The following is an 11,643-nucleotide window of genomic DNA, read 5'->3' as shown; positions in this document are numbered from 1 at the left end:
CGAGAGGAGTCGCCTCCTCAGGAGGCTTTGTCTAAATTTGGATGGCCATGTCAGTGACAGCATTTGACTTGGCAACTTTTCATGTTCATGTTCGCCAACTTGCGCCGAGTTCAAAGCATCAGATTCGAGATAATGTTAAACATTTCCTTTCAAATTGTTTTTGCCCGCGGCTGCCGACTGCCTTCTGTGCTTTTTTTCTGTTCCTCTCGGCCACTGCCATCTTAGGATGGGTTGATAGAAAATCAGTAATAATTATGACTAAAAATTATGGTGACTTTTCATTTAGTCGCTTATGAAGAATGGCTCAAAGAAAGCCTCAGGAGCTTGGTATTTAGCCCCTGACAAACAAAGAAACGTCCAGGTGATCGGTAACTGGATATTCTTATTAAATTCAAGAAATCCGCGTCTCTCTTTGAAAGTGCTTCTCGGCTTAAAACCATTCAATAGAGCGAGTAATTTCACCTAATTTGTATATATTAATTGAGAATATTAAGGCGAAGGTATGTTTTCTTTTATTGGTTTTCCTGAGAAATACATTTGTACCTTCTTTCACCTTCCTTGTTTTCAACGCCTACATATAAGGCAACCTAGTTTGGGGTGCTCGATCCCAGTCAAACATTCCTAAAGTAAAAGCCCCATTTGCACCACCCACTCAGACTGAATGTGGGTGAAATCATGTTAATGAAGTTGTTTACCTGCAATTCATAGCCCTCGTTTCCTCTCCAAATTAGTTCGTCACTTTTACTGCGGGCAACTCGACTTTGAACTGTTGGCTGTAAACAGGGTTCAGCGCCATTTAGACAAGGCTCAGTTTATACTGGGGCCAATTTTCCACCTGGTGAGTGGGGCAGCAAAGCCACCAATTTGGAGTACCAACAACGCGGGAGGAGGCCTAAACGCTGCTCTTGATTGATTTGTATCAACGTTTATTAGGCTAAAACCAACAATCATGGCCGGGGCTTGAGGTTTTGGCCTTGTTAGAGCTGCAGACTGCAGATTGCAGATTGCAGGTCGCAGTCGATTGCAGATCGATTGACGTTGACAGTGACGGGCAAATTTTGTTTTCCGCTAACGCAGGCCGAACAAAGCTCGATCGAAAGAAAATAAAAGTAATGCAAACGCAAACGAGTATCTTTCTAATACGTTTATTTACCTTTTATAGCATCTGAAGTTTTGTCTCTTGTTACAATTTTTGTGTATCTGTGTCTGTGATCGATTGGGCCTAGCATATAAGCATTAATTTAAGTTAAGTTAAGTGTTTAGGTATTATTAGACAGTCAAACCTCTTAAACGAGCAATGGTTGTCAGTTCGAAGCTCGCTTGAGAGGTTTGAATGGTTCGCACTACAACTAAGGAGCTTTACTTTCCGAGTTCCGAGTCTTAAGCTGATAGTATGTATGTCGACGTGTCCAGAGTGGTCTTAGTAGGTAAGTCTTATAGAGGGGCGCCTAAGTGCGCACACTTACATAGGTAATATAGTTAGGTGTAGTTATAAATATTAAGCTACGCTTCGTTTCTAAGGGGATCCCTTCACAGAGGAGTCCAGCTCTATGGCGGAAAGTCCGGGGAAGGGCGTCCATTCTCCATGTCTTGATCGTACATCTACTAACTAGATTATGAGCGGTGCTAAGTTTTGAGCTAAGTAGAATTTCATGCTAGTTGCTGCCTCTCCACCTGCAGCTCTTTGTCTCCGTCTGCACTTCTATCTTCTGTCTGCATATGGAGCTCTGCATCTGCATCTGCATCTCCATCTACGTCTCCAACTGGCTTGTTAAAAGGCCATTCACTGGCGTTGACGTCTTACCGCTTGTGTAACGCTCGCTTCTGCATATTGTCCCAGACTGCAATGACCGTCAGCTGGAGCAGCAGGAACAGAGCCCCGGCAATTATGAAGCCTGGATAGAGTTGTAAAAAGAGTTGAAGAAAATTTACGAGCTTATTTAATTAGCTGGGCACTCAGTCGGCAAGTCGGCAGTTTTTTCCAGCGGCTAGATGGCGCGACGGCACGCGATTAGCGCAAATCAATTCGCCACGCTCAGCGATACCAAATAGATGCCGCCGACTTGGAGCGACTTGCCACCGTGCTACACATTGGACTGGACCCCAGTGATCCCAACTCACCATAGCCGTTTATGCAAGTGTCCGATTTGGTGCCCAGATCCAGTTGCAATTTGGCCAGGCCATCCAGACCACCGGCCTCCGATCCGCTGCCTCCCGGTGCATCGGCGCCATTGAAGGCGAACTTATCGGTGATTTGTATCGATTGCACCAGCAGAATGTTCTCATCGCCGGCCGCCTGATGACTCACATCACGTTTTTGGCGTTCCGACTTAATGGCCAGCTCAACTGTGAAAAGGTAGCAGCGCATCCATCGAGCAGAAAATCACAAAAACACAAAAATTGCAGGCGAGCAAAGAAAAGCGGAGAGAAAGACGCAAACAAGAAATGAAATATGTTTTCTGGGAGCTGTTGTGTTGGGCCATCTAACCAGGGATGGTGTGCCAAGGTGCCACAGTGAGGAAGGTGCATAAGTCCCGAGAGTCTATATGAAATGACATTCAAATTGTATTGGCCAAGTGACAATGGTATTGGTCTTATATGATCACTACTGTAAATTCGAAATTCTTGGTATCTAAAATTTACCACGAAACTGCTTTACTACTTTGTAGTAAATTAAGAAATAATTACTTTACTTGCTAATTTTTTTTTTAAAGAGAAGAACTAACAGAAAAACCTGAGTATTAAATCTCCTTTTGGACAATTATGCAAGCTCCTCCTCACAGAACTGTAAAAATTTCCCTGTCAGTCGGAGTTAATGGCAACTGTCACATGGTGTGTTGTACTTGTGAACACCATCCACCATCTCGCCCCCTAAACATGGGTCACTTTGTGGCTGGGTTGGCCATCCCTGGTTATAAAGCTGGCCGAGAAGAACCGTTTACTTACCGCCATCAGTGCCGTTGAGCACCGATCGCTTGCGACGACCGTAGGACAGCAGCGACTTGAGCTCGCCGTTCTCATCGTTGTCGCAGATAACCGGTTCGCAGCGCGGTATGCAGGGCGTGACCAGGGCGCGGAACTGCACCAGCTCCGAGGAGGGGAACTTGAAGGCGTCGAACTGTGAGAGCAGCACCTTGCGATTGTTGGCCAGCTTTTGCATGGCACTCATTATGTACTGGTCCGTGGGACAGCCGTTGGCGTCGATCAGTGTGATTTCGGCGCTGTCCGTCCCGTCCATGGCCACCAGTTCCCTCACAAAGATCTCGTACGGGCTGTTGGCGTCGACGATCTCGAATCGCAGAGCCAGCGGATCCCCAACCTCGGCGATCCTCTTCATGTCGCTGCCATCACGTGCGGTGATCTTCATGATGACGTTCGGTGAATCGACGATGATTTCCTCGCTGAGCGTAGACTCAATCTCCCCAGTCACACCAAGATCCACATTGTTAACCACCGTCTTGTTGGTCAAATCATACTGGCAGGATACGGCCAGGCCAAGATCGGACGAGGTGACAATCATATCGTGATGCTGGATCACAATGTCGTTCATATACCTGCCATACGCGCTCTGACGCACATTGCATTCCAGGTCGTTGTACCGCATCTTGAGGTCGAACTCCAGTGAGTTGTTTACATTCACAGCACAAGATTTGGGTGCTCCCTTGGCGTACACCTTGCCATCGAACAGCTTGGAGGTCCTGATCTTGGTTATCATCTCACCGGAGCGGCAGTCGATGGAGACATTGTAGCAGGCGGACTGCTCGTAAGTGGCGGCCTCCTCGATGGAGAGGTAGGGCTCCGAGAGATCCGTCAGCGTGGCCCGGCTGTGGTGGGACAGGCGGCACACCAGCTCCCCGGTTTCGTTGTAGTCGTACGAATGACACCGGAACGGGGCCGTCAGGCAGAGGTCGCGGCACTCGTCCAGCGTCTGAACATTCTGGTGCACCGAGTCCACCGTCTTCAGAATGCGTCCCGCTACGCGCTTGAACTCGCACAGCTTGCTGGGCTCCTCGGCGCAGTTGTTCTCCAGATAGTCGGCGCCATCGTAGGCCGCGATGTTCGCCTCGTCCGACAGCGTAATGCGATCCATGTCCGAGAGCTCGCACAGGCCAGAGTGCGCATAGTAGTTGGCCGATCTTCAGGTGGATCAGGTGCACGGAAAAAAATGAGATAGAAATGGGATTCAAATTAATTTAAAATCTATTATGAATGGATACAGCTGTTAATAGATGAATATTATTTATTTGTTCTAAAGAGCATAACATGTCCACTTTTTGTTCGTGTGCATTGGATAGTGTTTAGTGCTCAGTGTGGAGTGTGGAGTGCATTGAGGAGGAATGAGGAGGTGTGTACCCAAAGGAGGCGGGGTGGGTGTTTCAGTTCAAGAGGGTGGCTCTGTTGTAACGGTATAGCAGCACTTACCGGCAGGTGAACTCCGTTTCGCCCAGACACAGCTCGATGCAGTCGCGACGCGTGGCCACACTCTGGCTGGCCTTGGCCCGCTCAGGGAGTCGGTAGCCCTGGACGCGATCGATGCACCATGCCTTCGAGCAGGGACGCACTCCGAAGCAGGATTTCTGCGCGTAAACGGTGAACACGGGGTACTGGGAGCGGGAAAGTGAACCTGCAAGAATGGGGGGAGGAATGCCAGATGGGGGCGGCGTTCATTGTGATTAGCGGGAAACATTTAACATACAAGCTGCGGGCCAAAGATCGTGATTGGGCGCTGGGTGCTCTTTAACCAGCAGCTACACATGAAAAAACGAACTAACTAACTGAAGTTCATAGCCAAATAATACTTAAAATTTCTTAGATTAGCAAGCAAACGAAGCTGACAAAGAGCTGCATCAAATATAGTGACAATTAGGTTCTCACACTCAAGTGCACACTGTATTTGAGATGTTTGCTTAGATTTAGATGCTGCCAATTTAGATTCTTAGTCCTGCTTTTTTTGTCCGACGCAGACTCACCTGGCAACTGATCGGCGGTGCTGCGGAACATGACACACAGGCCCGTCTCGTAATTAACCGCGCTGCAAGATTCATTGGCCTGGCAGGCCTCCAGGCAGTCGGTCAGCATGAGGGTGCCGGGCAGCGTTTCCAATTGCTTCGATGGCGCCGATAGCACGTACCTGTGATGGTGGATTAACCAGAGAGTAACGCACATAAATTCTGGGGTCTTTGGGTTTTCGGGGGCCAGCCCAAGTGGGTGGTTTAGCGGCATTATAAATGGGGAAAACCACCTTTACGATGTGTTAACAGGCAGTCGTGGGTATAATTTATGCTCCCCGCTGTGTGTTTGATTGTCTCTGTGATTGGCTCCATGGGCCATAGAAAACTAATTGCCCGCAATTAAGATATGGTATGCTCCATGGCGGTGACACTTACCCTGTTATGAGCTCAAAGCCAATCATATCCGGCTCGCAGTCCTCGTCCACCGAAGAGCTCCCCGAAGGTGTTGCCATGGGAGTGGGGTCCAGATCATCGGCCTTGGTCTCCGCAACAGCAGCAGCAGCAGCAGATGCAGCGGCAGGTGAGATGGCAGGTGGCACCAGGGCAGCGGCAGAAGCACCAGAGGAATCAGCTAAAGAACCAGGGGGCGATGCGGCAATCGCTTCCGCTGGCTCAACGCTCAACGGTTTTGGTAGCTCGCTTCCGTTCGGCGGCGCAACTCCCGATCCCGCTCCCGTTGGCGGAATCGGTGTGGCATTGTTGCGCGGAAATGTCTTCAACGGTTTCACCGCCGGCCGCTTGGGCAACTTGCGTGCCGCCACCGAGGTGTCCACCAAAAGCAGCATTAAGCCCAGCAGCGCCATCATGCTGACTCCTCGTTTCTTTGTCATTGACCGCAGATGCATTTCAGACTATGTATACGTATTCCGTATTCTGGAGGGGGAAATGGCAGGAAAAAATGAACGTTTTGGTAGCTTGGTTTTTAATTAGCATTTCAGTTTCTTCCCACTCCCATGCTTATCTCGTGATTAATTGCGCCGGCAGTTACAGTTAAGCATTAATAATGGGCTTAATACGGGCTATCCAACAGTGCAATTGCAATTGCAACTGCAGTGGCAACGCCCACCAGCACGAAGGCACTGATTAATTGCCTCTGGATAGATGCAAAATCAATTTGGTTGATGCTCCCCGACCCTCAGAAACGGCAGCACTTCTGATCTAAACGCTGCTCACACGCACGGCCAGAGGAATTAAAATAATGCCACTTGGCCAGGCGCACGCACAGGAAGCCAGGCACAAAGTAACAAAACACGAAAAACGAAAATGCCAACAAATCCAAGAGAAGCACCTGGACCTTAAGCCAAGAAGCACTAGCTGTTAACTGAAATGGTCAGCTGGAATTCTGATTGGGCCCCTCCGATCACAATGCGATCGATATGGAGGAGAACACAACTGTTGAATGCTTTATGTTGGATCGTTAGTGGCTTTTGCGGTTCTTTTGCAGCCCCAGCTGCATGGAAAATGCATTACGTGTAATATGCGTTAAATCACAGAGAGCCGGCCTTTCGTATCTATCCACATGCTCTTGACTTGATTTCCGCACTAATCGAATTCGACTGCAGTCCCGGCTTCGTGAGTGCCTCATAATCAACGATTATGCAATTGTCTGGCTGAAAATCAATTTCCATGGCTGCTGGTCAATGACACGGCCTGCTCAGCAGAGCGAGTCGCGTGCCCCTCGCAGGGACTAGGAATTCTATAAAATAAATAAGAGTGGGGAAAACATTCTAATCACCCGGCTTTTCGCAGCTGGAGAAAACCACTGTTAGCTAGTCAACTACTTAGCTACTGGCCCACTCAAATCACAATTTAAAGTTGTGGGTCAGTTGCCTTAGTGGGGCAATAAACTAATACGCAGATCCACAGATCCTCGGATCCGCAGTTGCAAACTCACGGACATGGAAATAAATTGCCATTTGGCAGCCGAGTTGCTCCTGCTGCGGATCGATCGAATGGAGATCTATATGTATGCATGCTCGCATCGGGACGTCCGACCATTTATCAGCCAGCTTAGCAACTAGTTTTTCGTTTAGCACACATATTTACAGCCAAATTTGACAGTTTGTTTTGGCCACGTTTTATGGAGTGTTGTGGGGTGAGTGAAGTGAGCGAGCGATCGAAAGCTTCTGAGTGAGACCTCTGCTGTTCAGATCTGGTTCGAAATTCGGGCTAATCCCGCTGTTTTCCTGCTGTCAAGGTGCCGATAAAGCACCTTTATGACACCAATACGCCAAAAACTAGTTGCTACTTAATTAGAATGGCGAGTGATTGGTCGGAAAAGTGTGCCAGGGAATGACATAACTGCCATTCGGGCTTATCTCAATTGAAGCGCTGCTCAGTGTAACTGTATAGTAAGCAATGTGCGCAGGTCGCCGCAGATGGAGCTGGAGCCAAGCAAGTTGGCCAGGAAAGCCACTTGGCAACTACTTCTTGGCCCGGCAGCTGGATTCTGGCTGCTGGCTGCTATCTTCATTTCATGGCTGGCAATTTGAAAACTGCACCCGCTGGCCATCGGCAGAAGGAGTTGGCTCCGCTTGGATGTGGATGTGGATGTGGGTCACCCCGACTTATTTATATATAAATTCTTTTTTGTGGCTAGCAGAAATTTCTCAAAGTTAGCGACAAATCTTCAATTAATGGCCAGTGAAATTTCTCAACTATCAAAAGAGTCTCAAAACTAGTTTCCCTTGGCTGCGGTGTATCAAAAAGCAAGAAGTATTGGGAAAACTGGACAAAACTTTTCATTTCATGGCTCGAACATAACGGCAAATCAACCGCACCAATTCGAAAGCCATTAGGAAAGCCCTAATCTATGCACCCAAATCCATAAACATGATCTCCGAGCTCACGAAACACAGTCGCTCTAACTGTTGAACGCATTTCTGATCGTGGGGAATCCAATACTTGTCCGGAATATTAATGAGTTGGGTCACCGTTTAGCCAGGGTCATTTTCAAATGGTGCAGTGAATTGTGGAGCACGTTGTGCAGAGATTTGTCATTTTGATTCTTGGATTCTATCATGGGCAGCGAAAGTCTTACGCTCTTTTGAAATTCAAGTCTTTACTTGTCGGAGCCCCAGCTAATTGCCATTAAATGGTCACAACGAACCGTTGGCTGACCCAAATCACTGGACACCAGCAGGATTCCCAGTGGATTGTGGATCGACAAAGGAGCAAGATGTCTTGACCAGGCCGAAAGTTAATTGCCTGCAGAATTCTGCACATTTGGGATTCGACGGGTACTGTACGCCGTGTTTCCGGCATGGCAAAAATGCCAGCCCCAGCTCCTAGGACTTATCTTGACGCTGGAAACTGGGCAACTTGGAAACTAATGTGACATCTCCTCGATGCTCTTTGTGTTGACATTCCCCCAAGCTTTCTCTAATGATCCATTGACCATTTTCGTTTAATTGATAGACATGTGGACATCCTGTTCGCTCGACAATTGACACCTTGTCAGGCATTAAATATCATTTGATTTCAACGCGTTTTCAATTTTACCTTTATCACTGGAGTACTTGGTAAGGTATTAAAACCTTTTCGGAACTTCACTGCAGATGACAGGACGCGCACAAAACACACGGTAAATTTGTTTCTCGGAAACAAATGCTGTTTGATTTATGTCTTCTTATTTTTGATGAACCGAAACAACGCGCTCCGCTCGAGCGACGTCCTCACTGTCGAAAGTGGAGCGCCCAACTGCCTCTTGTGTGATTTGGCTAAACGTTCTTATGCGAAACTCTTCGGGGAATTCCAGATCTCAGATGCTGGGCAAGATCGAATCGGATCGAGTTAGTTTGTTAGCTTCTATCACTGGAGCGCTAGCGACCGCCAGTTCGAGCACCTTGACACTGAATGCTCACTTCGAAGGCCGCGGAAAACGTTTTCAAGCTGGGAAGCCAACCATCGAAGGCCCAAGCGACGTCGGCAGAGGCAGCGGCGACTAACTCTCTTGTGGCCAAAAAGAAAAACCGGTAGAAGACGGAAAGCTAATGGACAAACAGCCGCTCTTTGCCAGCTCTCTTCTGCGAAGAGCGCTCTTTACTGGCTACAACTTTCTTTCAAGCCGCAGCTGCAGCTTTTCTCGCCAAGGGTCCGCTGCTCTTGGGTTTCTCGTTCTTGTCGGAAGTAATAAAATGCAATTATAACAGTCGAGGCAAATGATTTTCTAATGCGATTACCTGACACGCAGCAACGGCATTGAATTGCACTGAATAATGCCAAATTGAAGTGCCACAACAGGCCATAAAAGAGCAGCAGGTGCATGGATCATTCTGAGAAGGGTCCCAGAGAGCTGCTCCGTGATTTTCCTGGGGGGAGAACCCCCCAAGAACCTTGCAGCTAAGCTTTCTAATGGCTGAAGTTGTAAAAACTACAACGCACGCCTAATTAGGTGCGCGATAACAATCGAAGGCAGAGTTAAAAAAGAGTTGGAAAACGGGGAGTACGGAATGAGGTCACTGATTGTGGGGGCAGCTTAGTCAAGGCAACCGGCGTTTATGCAACCACTCCACTAGTAACACCGCCACCACTCAGTAATAGTTGCGCCACAAAGAAAGCGGAGGCTGTCTCGAATTTGTCCGTCACATAATGCAATTAAATATTGACCAGCAATCATCGAAAGCACAGCGAACTGCACTCGTCGCACTTTTCCCCGATTTCATCCATCTCTATCCGACGCACTGCATCCGATTCGAGGGAATTATACAATTTTTCATACAATCAACATCATCCAGCAGATCTGATAAAGAAATTATATAAATTTTGTCTTTCTGCCTTGCTGTTTCGGAAAAGTGTTAGGAGTTAGAATAGAAATAGGAAGTCTGCAATCTCCTGTCGACAATCGCCAACCGACATCCGTATTCGGGCCTTGACTTTTGGGTTGAAATTGGCGTGTGAAGTTCTTTTGATATCATCAGACATTGATTGGACCAGAAATGATTCCCCCCTAAGCATCTAATTGAGTAATTGGAACTGGCAGAGTTTTGCTCTAATTGCTATCGCATGCCGCAATCGTTGCCAAATTTTCTAAGTGTGCTATTCTTGGGAAGCCATTCTTCTTATTGTCAGGCTAGCCTATAACGTTGCCAGTTCGAGAGGAGAGTTTGTTGCTCCCTCTTATCAAGGCCGGATTAACTGCGGATGATCACAGATATATCAATACTCCACCGTTAGAAGGAAGTCGTTTTATATGGGCCGTGTACTGATTTTCGCCGTGTTCTATGTCGTTTCTGTTTTCTGTGTCACTTGATATTCAAATATTTGTTTGCATTCTACGTCCGAGAAACTGTGCCAAGAAAGAGTGCTGGGCTGAAAGTGACGGAATAACCTCGGGGTGTTGCTCTGATCTTGTCCAGAGTTTCGAGGTTCGTTTGCAGTGCAAACAGAGTAGAAACCTCTACCGAGTGACATGCAAATTTCCTTTCGATTTTTCGCACATTCTCTGATTGCCGCGTGGGCTTTTCCACCTCCCATTCCCAGTTTCATTTCCCCAGAAAGTCGAGGCCGATCAAGAGCAGGAGTTTACGTTTCCGGCAACCATCGTCCCATGTCTCGATTGTTTGCAAATTGATTGGTCTCCACCTCAGATTCGTTTTTTACGTGGTAATGCATTTCAAGTTGACTCATTAGAATTGGAGCGAGTCTCACACTCTTAAATGCAGTTAATGCAGTTACTTTCACTTGGCACAGAGAGAATTTTTGGCAAAAATGAAAGGATTGAGATGGGTCGCATATATTCAGGTGTGAGTCATTAATTTCCTTTTACTCCAGAGTTGTACTGAAAAGATCACTGCAAGATCAGAAAGTAAGGAGGAGGATGCGAAATCCTAATTAACGATCAGAATCGCACGCATGGTGGTTGTGCCCTTTAAAAGCGCCACCTGTTGACCCTAATTTGAGGCGACATACTTGACGCGAGAGTTCCTCTTATTACACCGCCATCTGATTTGTTTTGATTCACTTTTCAATACTTCCCTCCGGCTTTTTCTAATTGCAGCTTTCTATGCTCGAAGAAAGAAAAACCGTTCTATCAGAATTTTCACTCTTAGCAAGTGTCTCGTTTGGCCTTTGCCACTGACTGACAGTCAGCGCCCTCGTCTTGGTCTTAGTGTCGAATTCTTGGTTTGATGTGGTCTTTTCTTGGTCGGCGGCATAAAACTGTCAACGAGCGTTTAACCCAGTTACCGCCCTTAACCCAAGACAACTTTGTCTTAATCTTGGACTGCCACTGCAGGGCTCCGCTGCCAAGTTGGGATCCATTCGACACGAGACCATGGCTCAAAGACGGCGAAGGTGTAAAATCAGCGCTAGGCGACTTTGGGTGAGGAAGACGTGGCGATGTGGATGAGGAATAGCAAAATATAAGCCAAGCCACAGACTGACTGAAGTTAAAGTTGAGTGATGACTCCACTCCACCAAGAAGGGGCGTTGGGCGGTGCGGAGGTGTTGATTGTGGCCAGCGGATATTGGTGCACCCAGCGGGAGTGGGAAAAAGAGGCTCGGGAGATGCGAGATTGACCGATGTCTGGCTGTAGTTCTGGTTCCTCTGCATCTATCTGAAGCTCACTGCTCAAAGGAATTCTGAACGCGGTGAAAGTTGCCATCTCCATCTCCCCTTCTTTTTTGCATC

At 47.6% G+C, this 11,643-nt stretch overlaps 1 protein-coding gene across 1 annotated transcript; it reads right to left on the bottom strand.

The window, feature by feature from the left end:
* Window positions 1-1,129: 1,129 nt before the first annotated feature.
* LOC6612990 lies at window positions 1,130-8,861 on the bottom strand. The gene is made up of 7 exons (XM_002037445.2): window positions 8,514-8,861; window positions 5,388-5,885; window positions 4,971-5,131; window positions 4,423-4,624; window positions 2,947-4,136; window positions 2,122-2,346; window positions 1,130-1,895 (listed from the first exon to the last, which is right to left on the bottom strand). Exons 2-7 carry the CDS (start codon window positions 5,855-5,857, stop codon window positions 1,801-1,803), a joined length of 2,343 nt encoding a protein of 780 aa, XP_002037481.1. The 5' UTR covers window positions 5,858-5,885; window positions 8,514-8,861; the 3' UTR covers window positions 1,130-1,800.
* Between the last annotated feature and the right edge of the window lie 2,782 nt (window positions 8,862-11,643).

The sequence above is a fragment of the Drosophila sechellia genome, chromosome 3R, assembly GCF_004382195.2.
Source record: "Drosophila sechellia strain sech25 chromosome 3R, ASM438219v1, whole genome shotgun sequence".
Taxonomy (NCBI): Eukaryota; Metazoa; Arthropoda; class Insecta; order Diptera; family Drosophilidae; genus Drosophila; species Drosophila sechellia.
The sequence above is the reverse complement of the archived record's forward strand: the minus strand, read 5'-3'. Positions and strand labels throughout refer to the sequence as shown.

Coding starts and splice junctions, on each gene's coding strand:
- LOC6612990 (XM_002037445.2), bottom strand. CDS start 5,857: ATGCATCTGCGGTCAATGACAAAGAAACGAGGAGTCAGCATGATGGCG. Junction 4,137..4,422: donor GAAACGGAGTTCACCTGCCG/GTAAGTGCTGCT, acceptor ATCCACCTGAAG/ATCGGCCAACTACTATGCGC. Junction 1,896..2,121: donor CACTTGCATAAACGGCTATG/GTGAGTTGGGAT, acceptor AACTCTATCCAG/GCTTCATAATTGCCGGGGCT.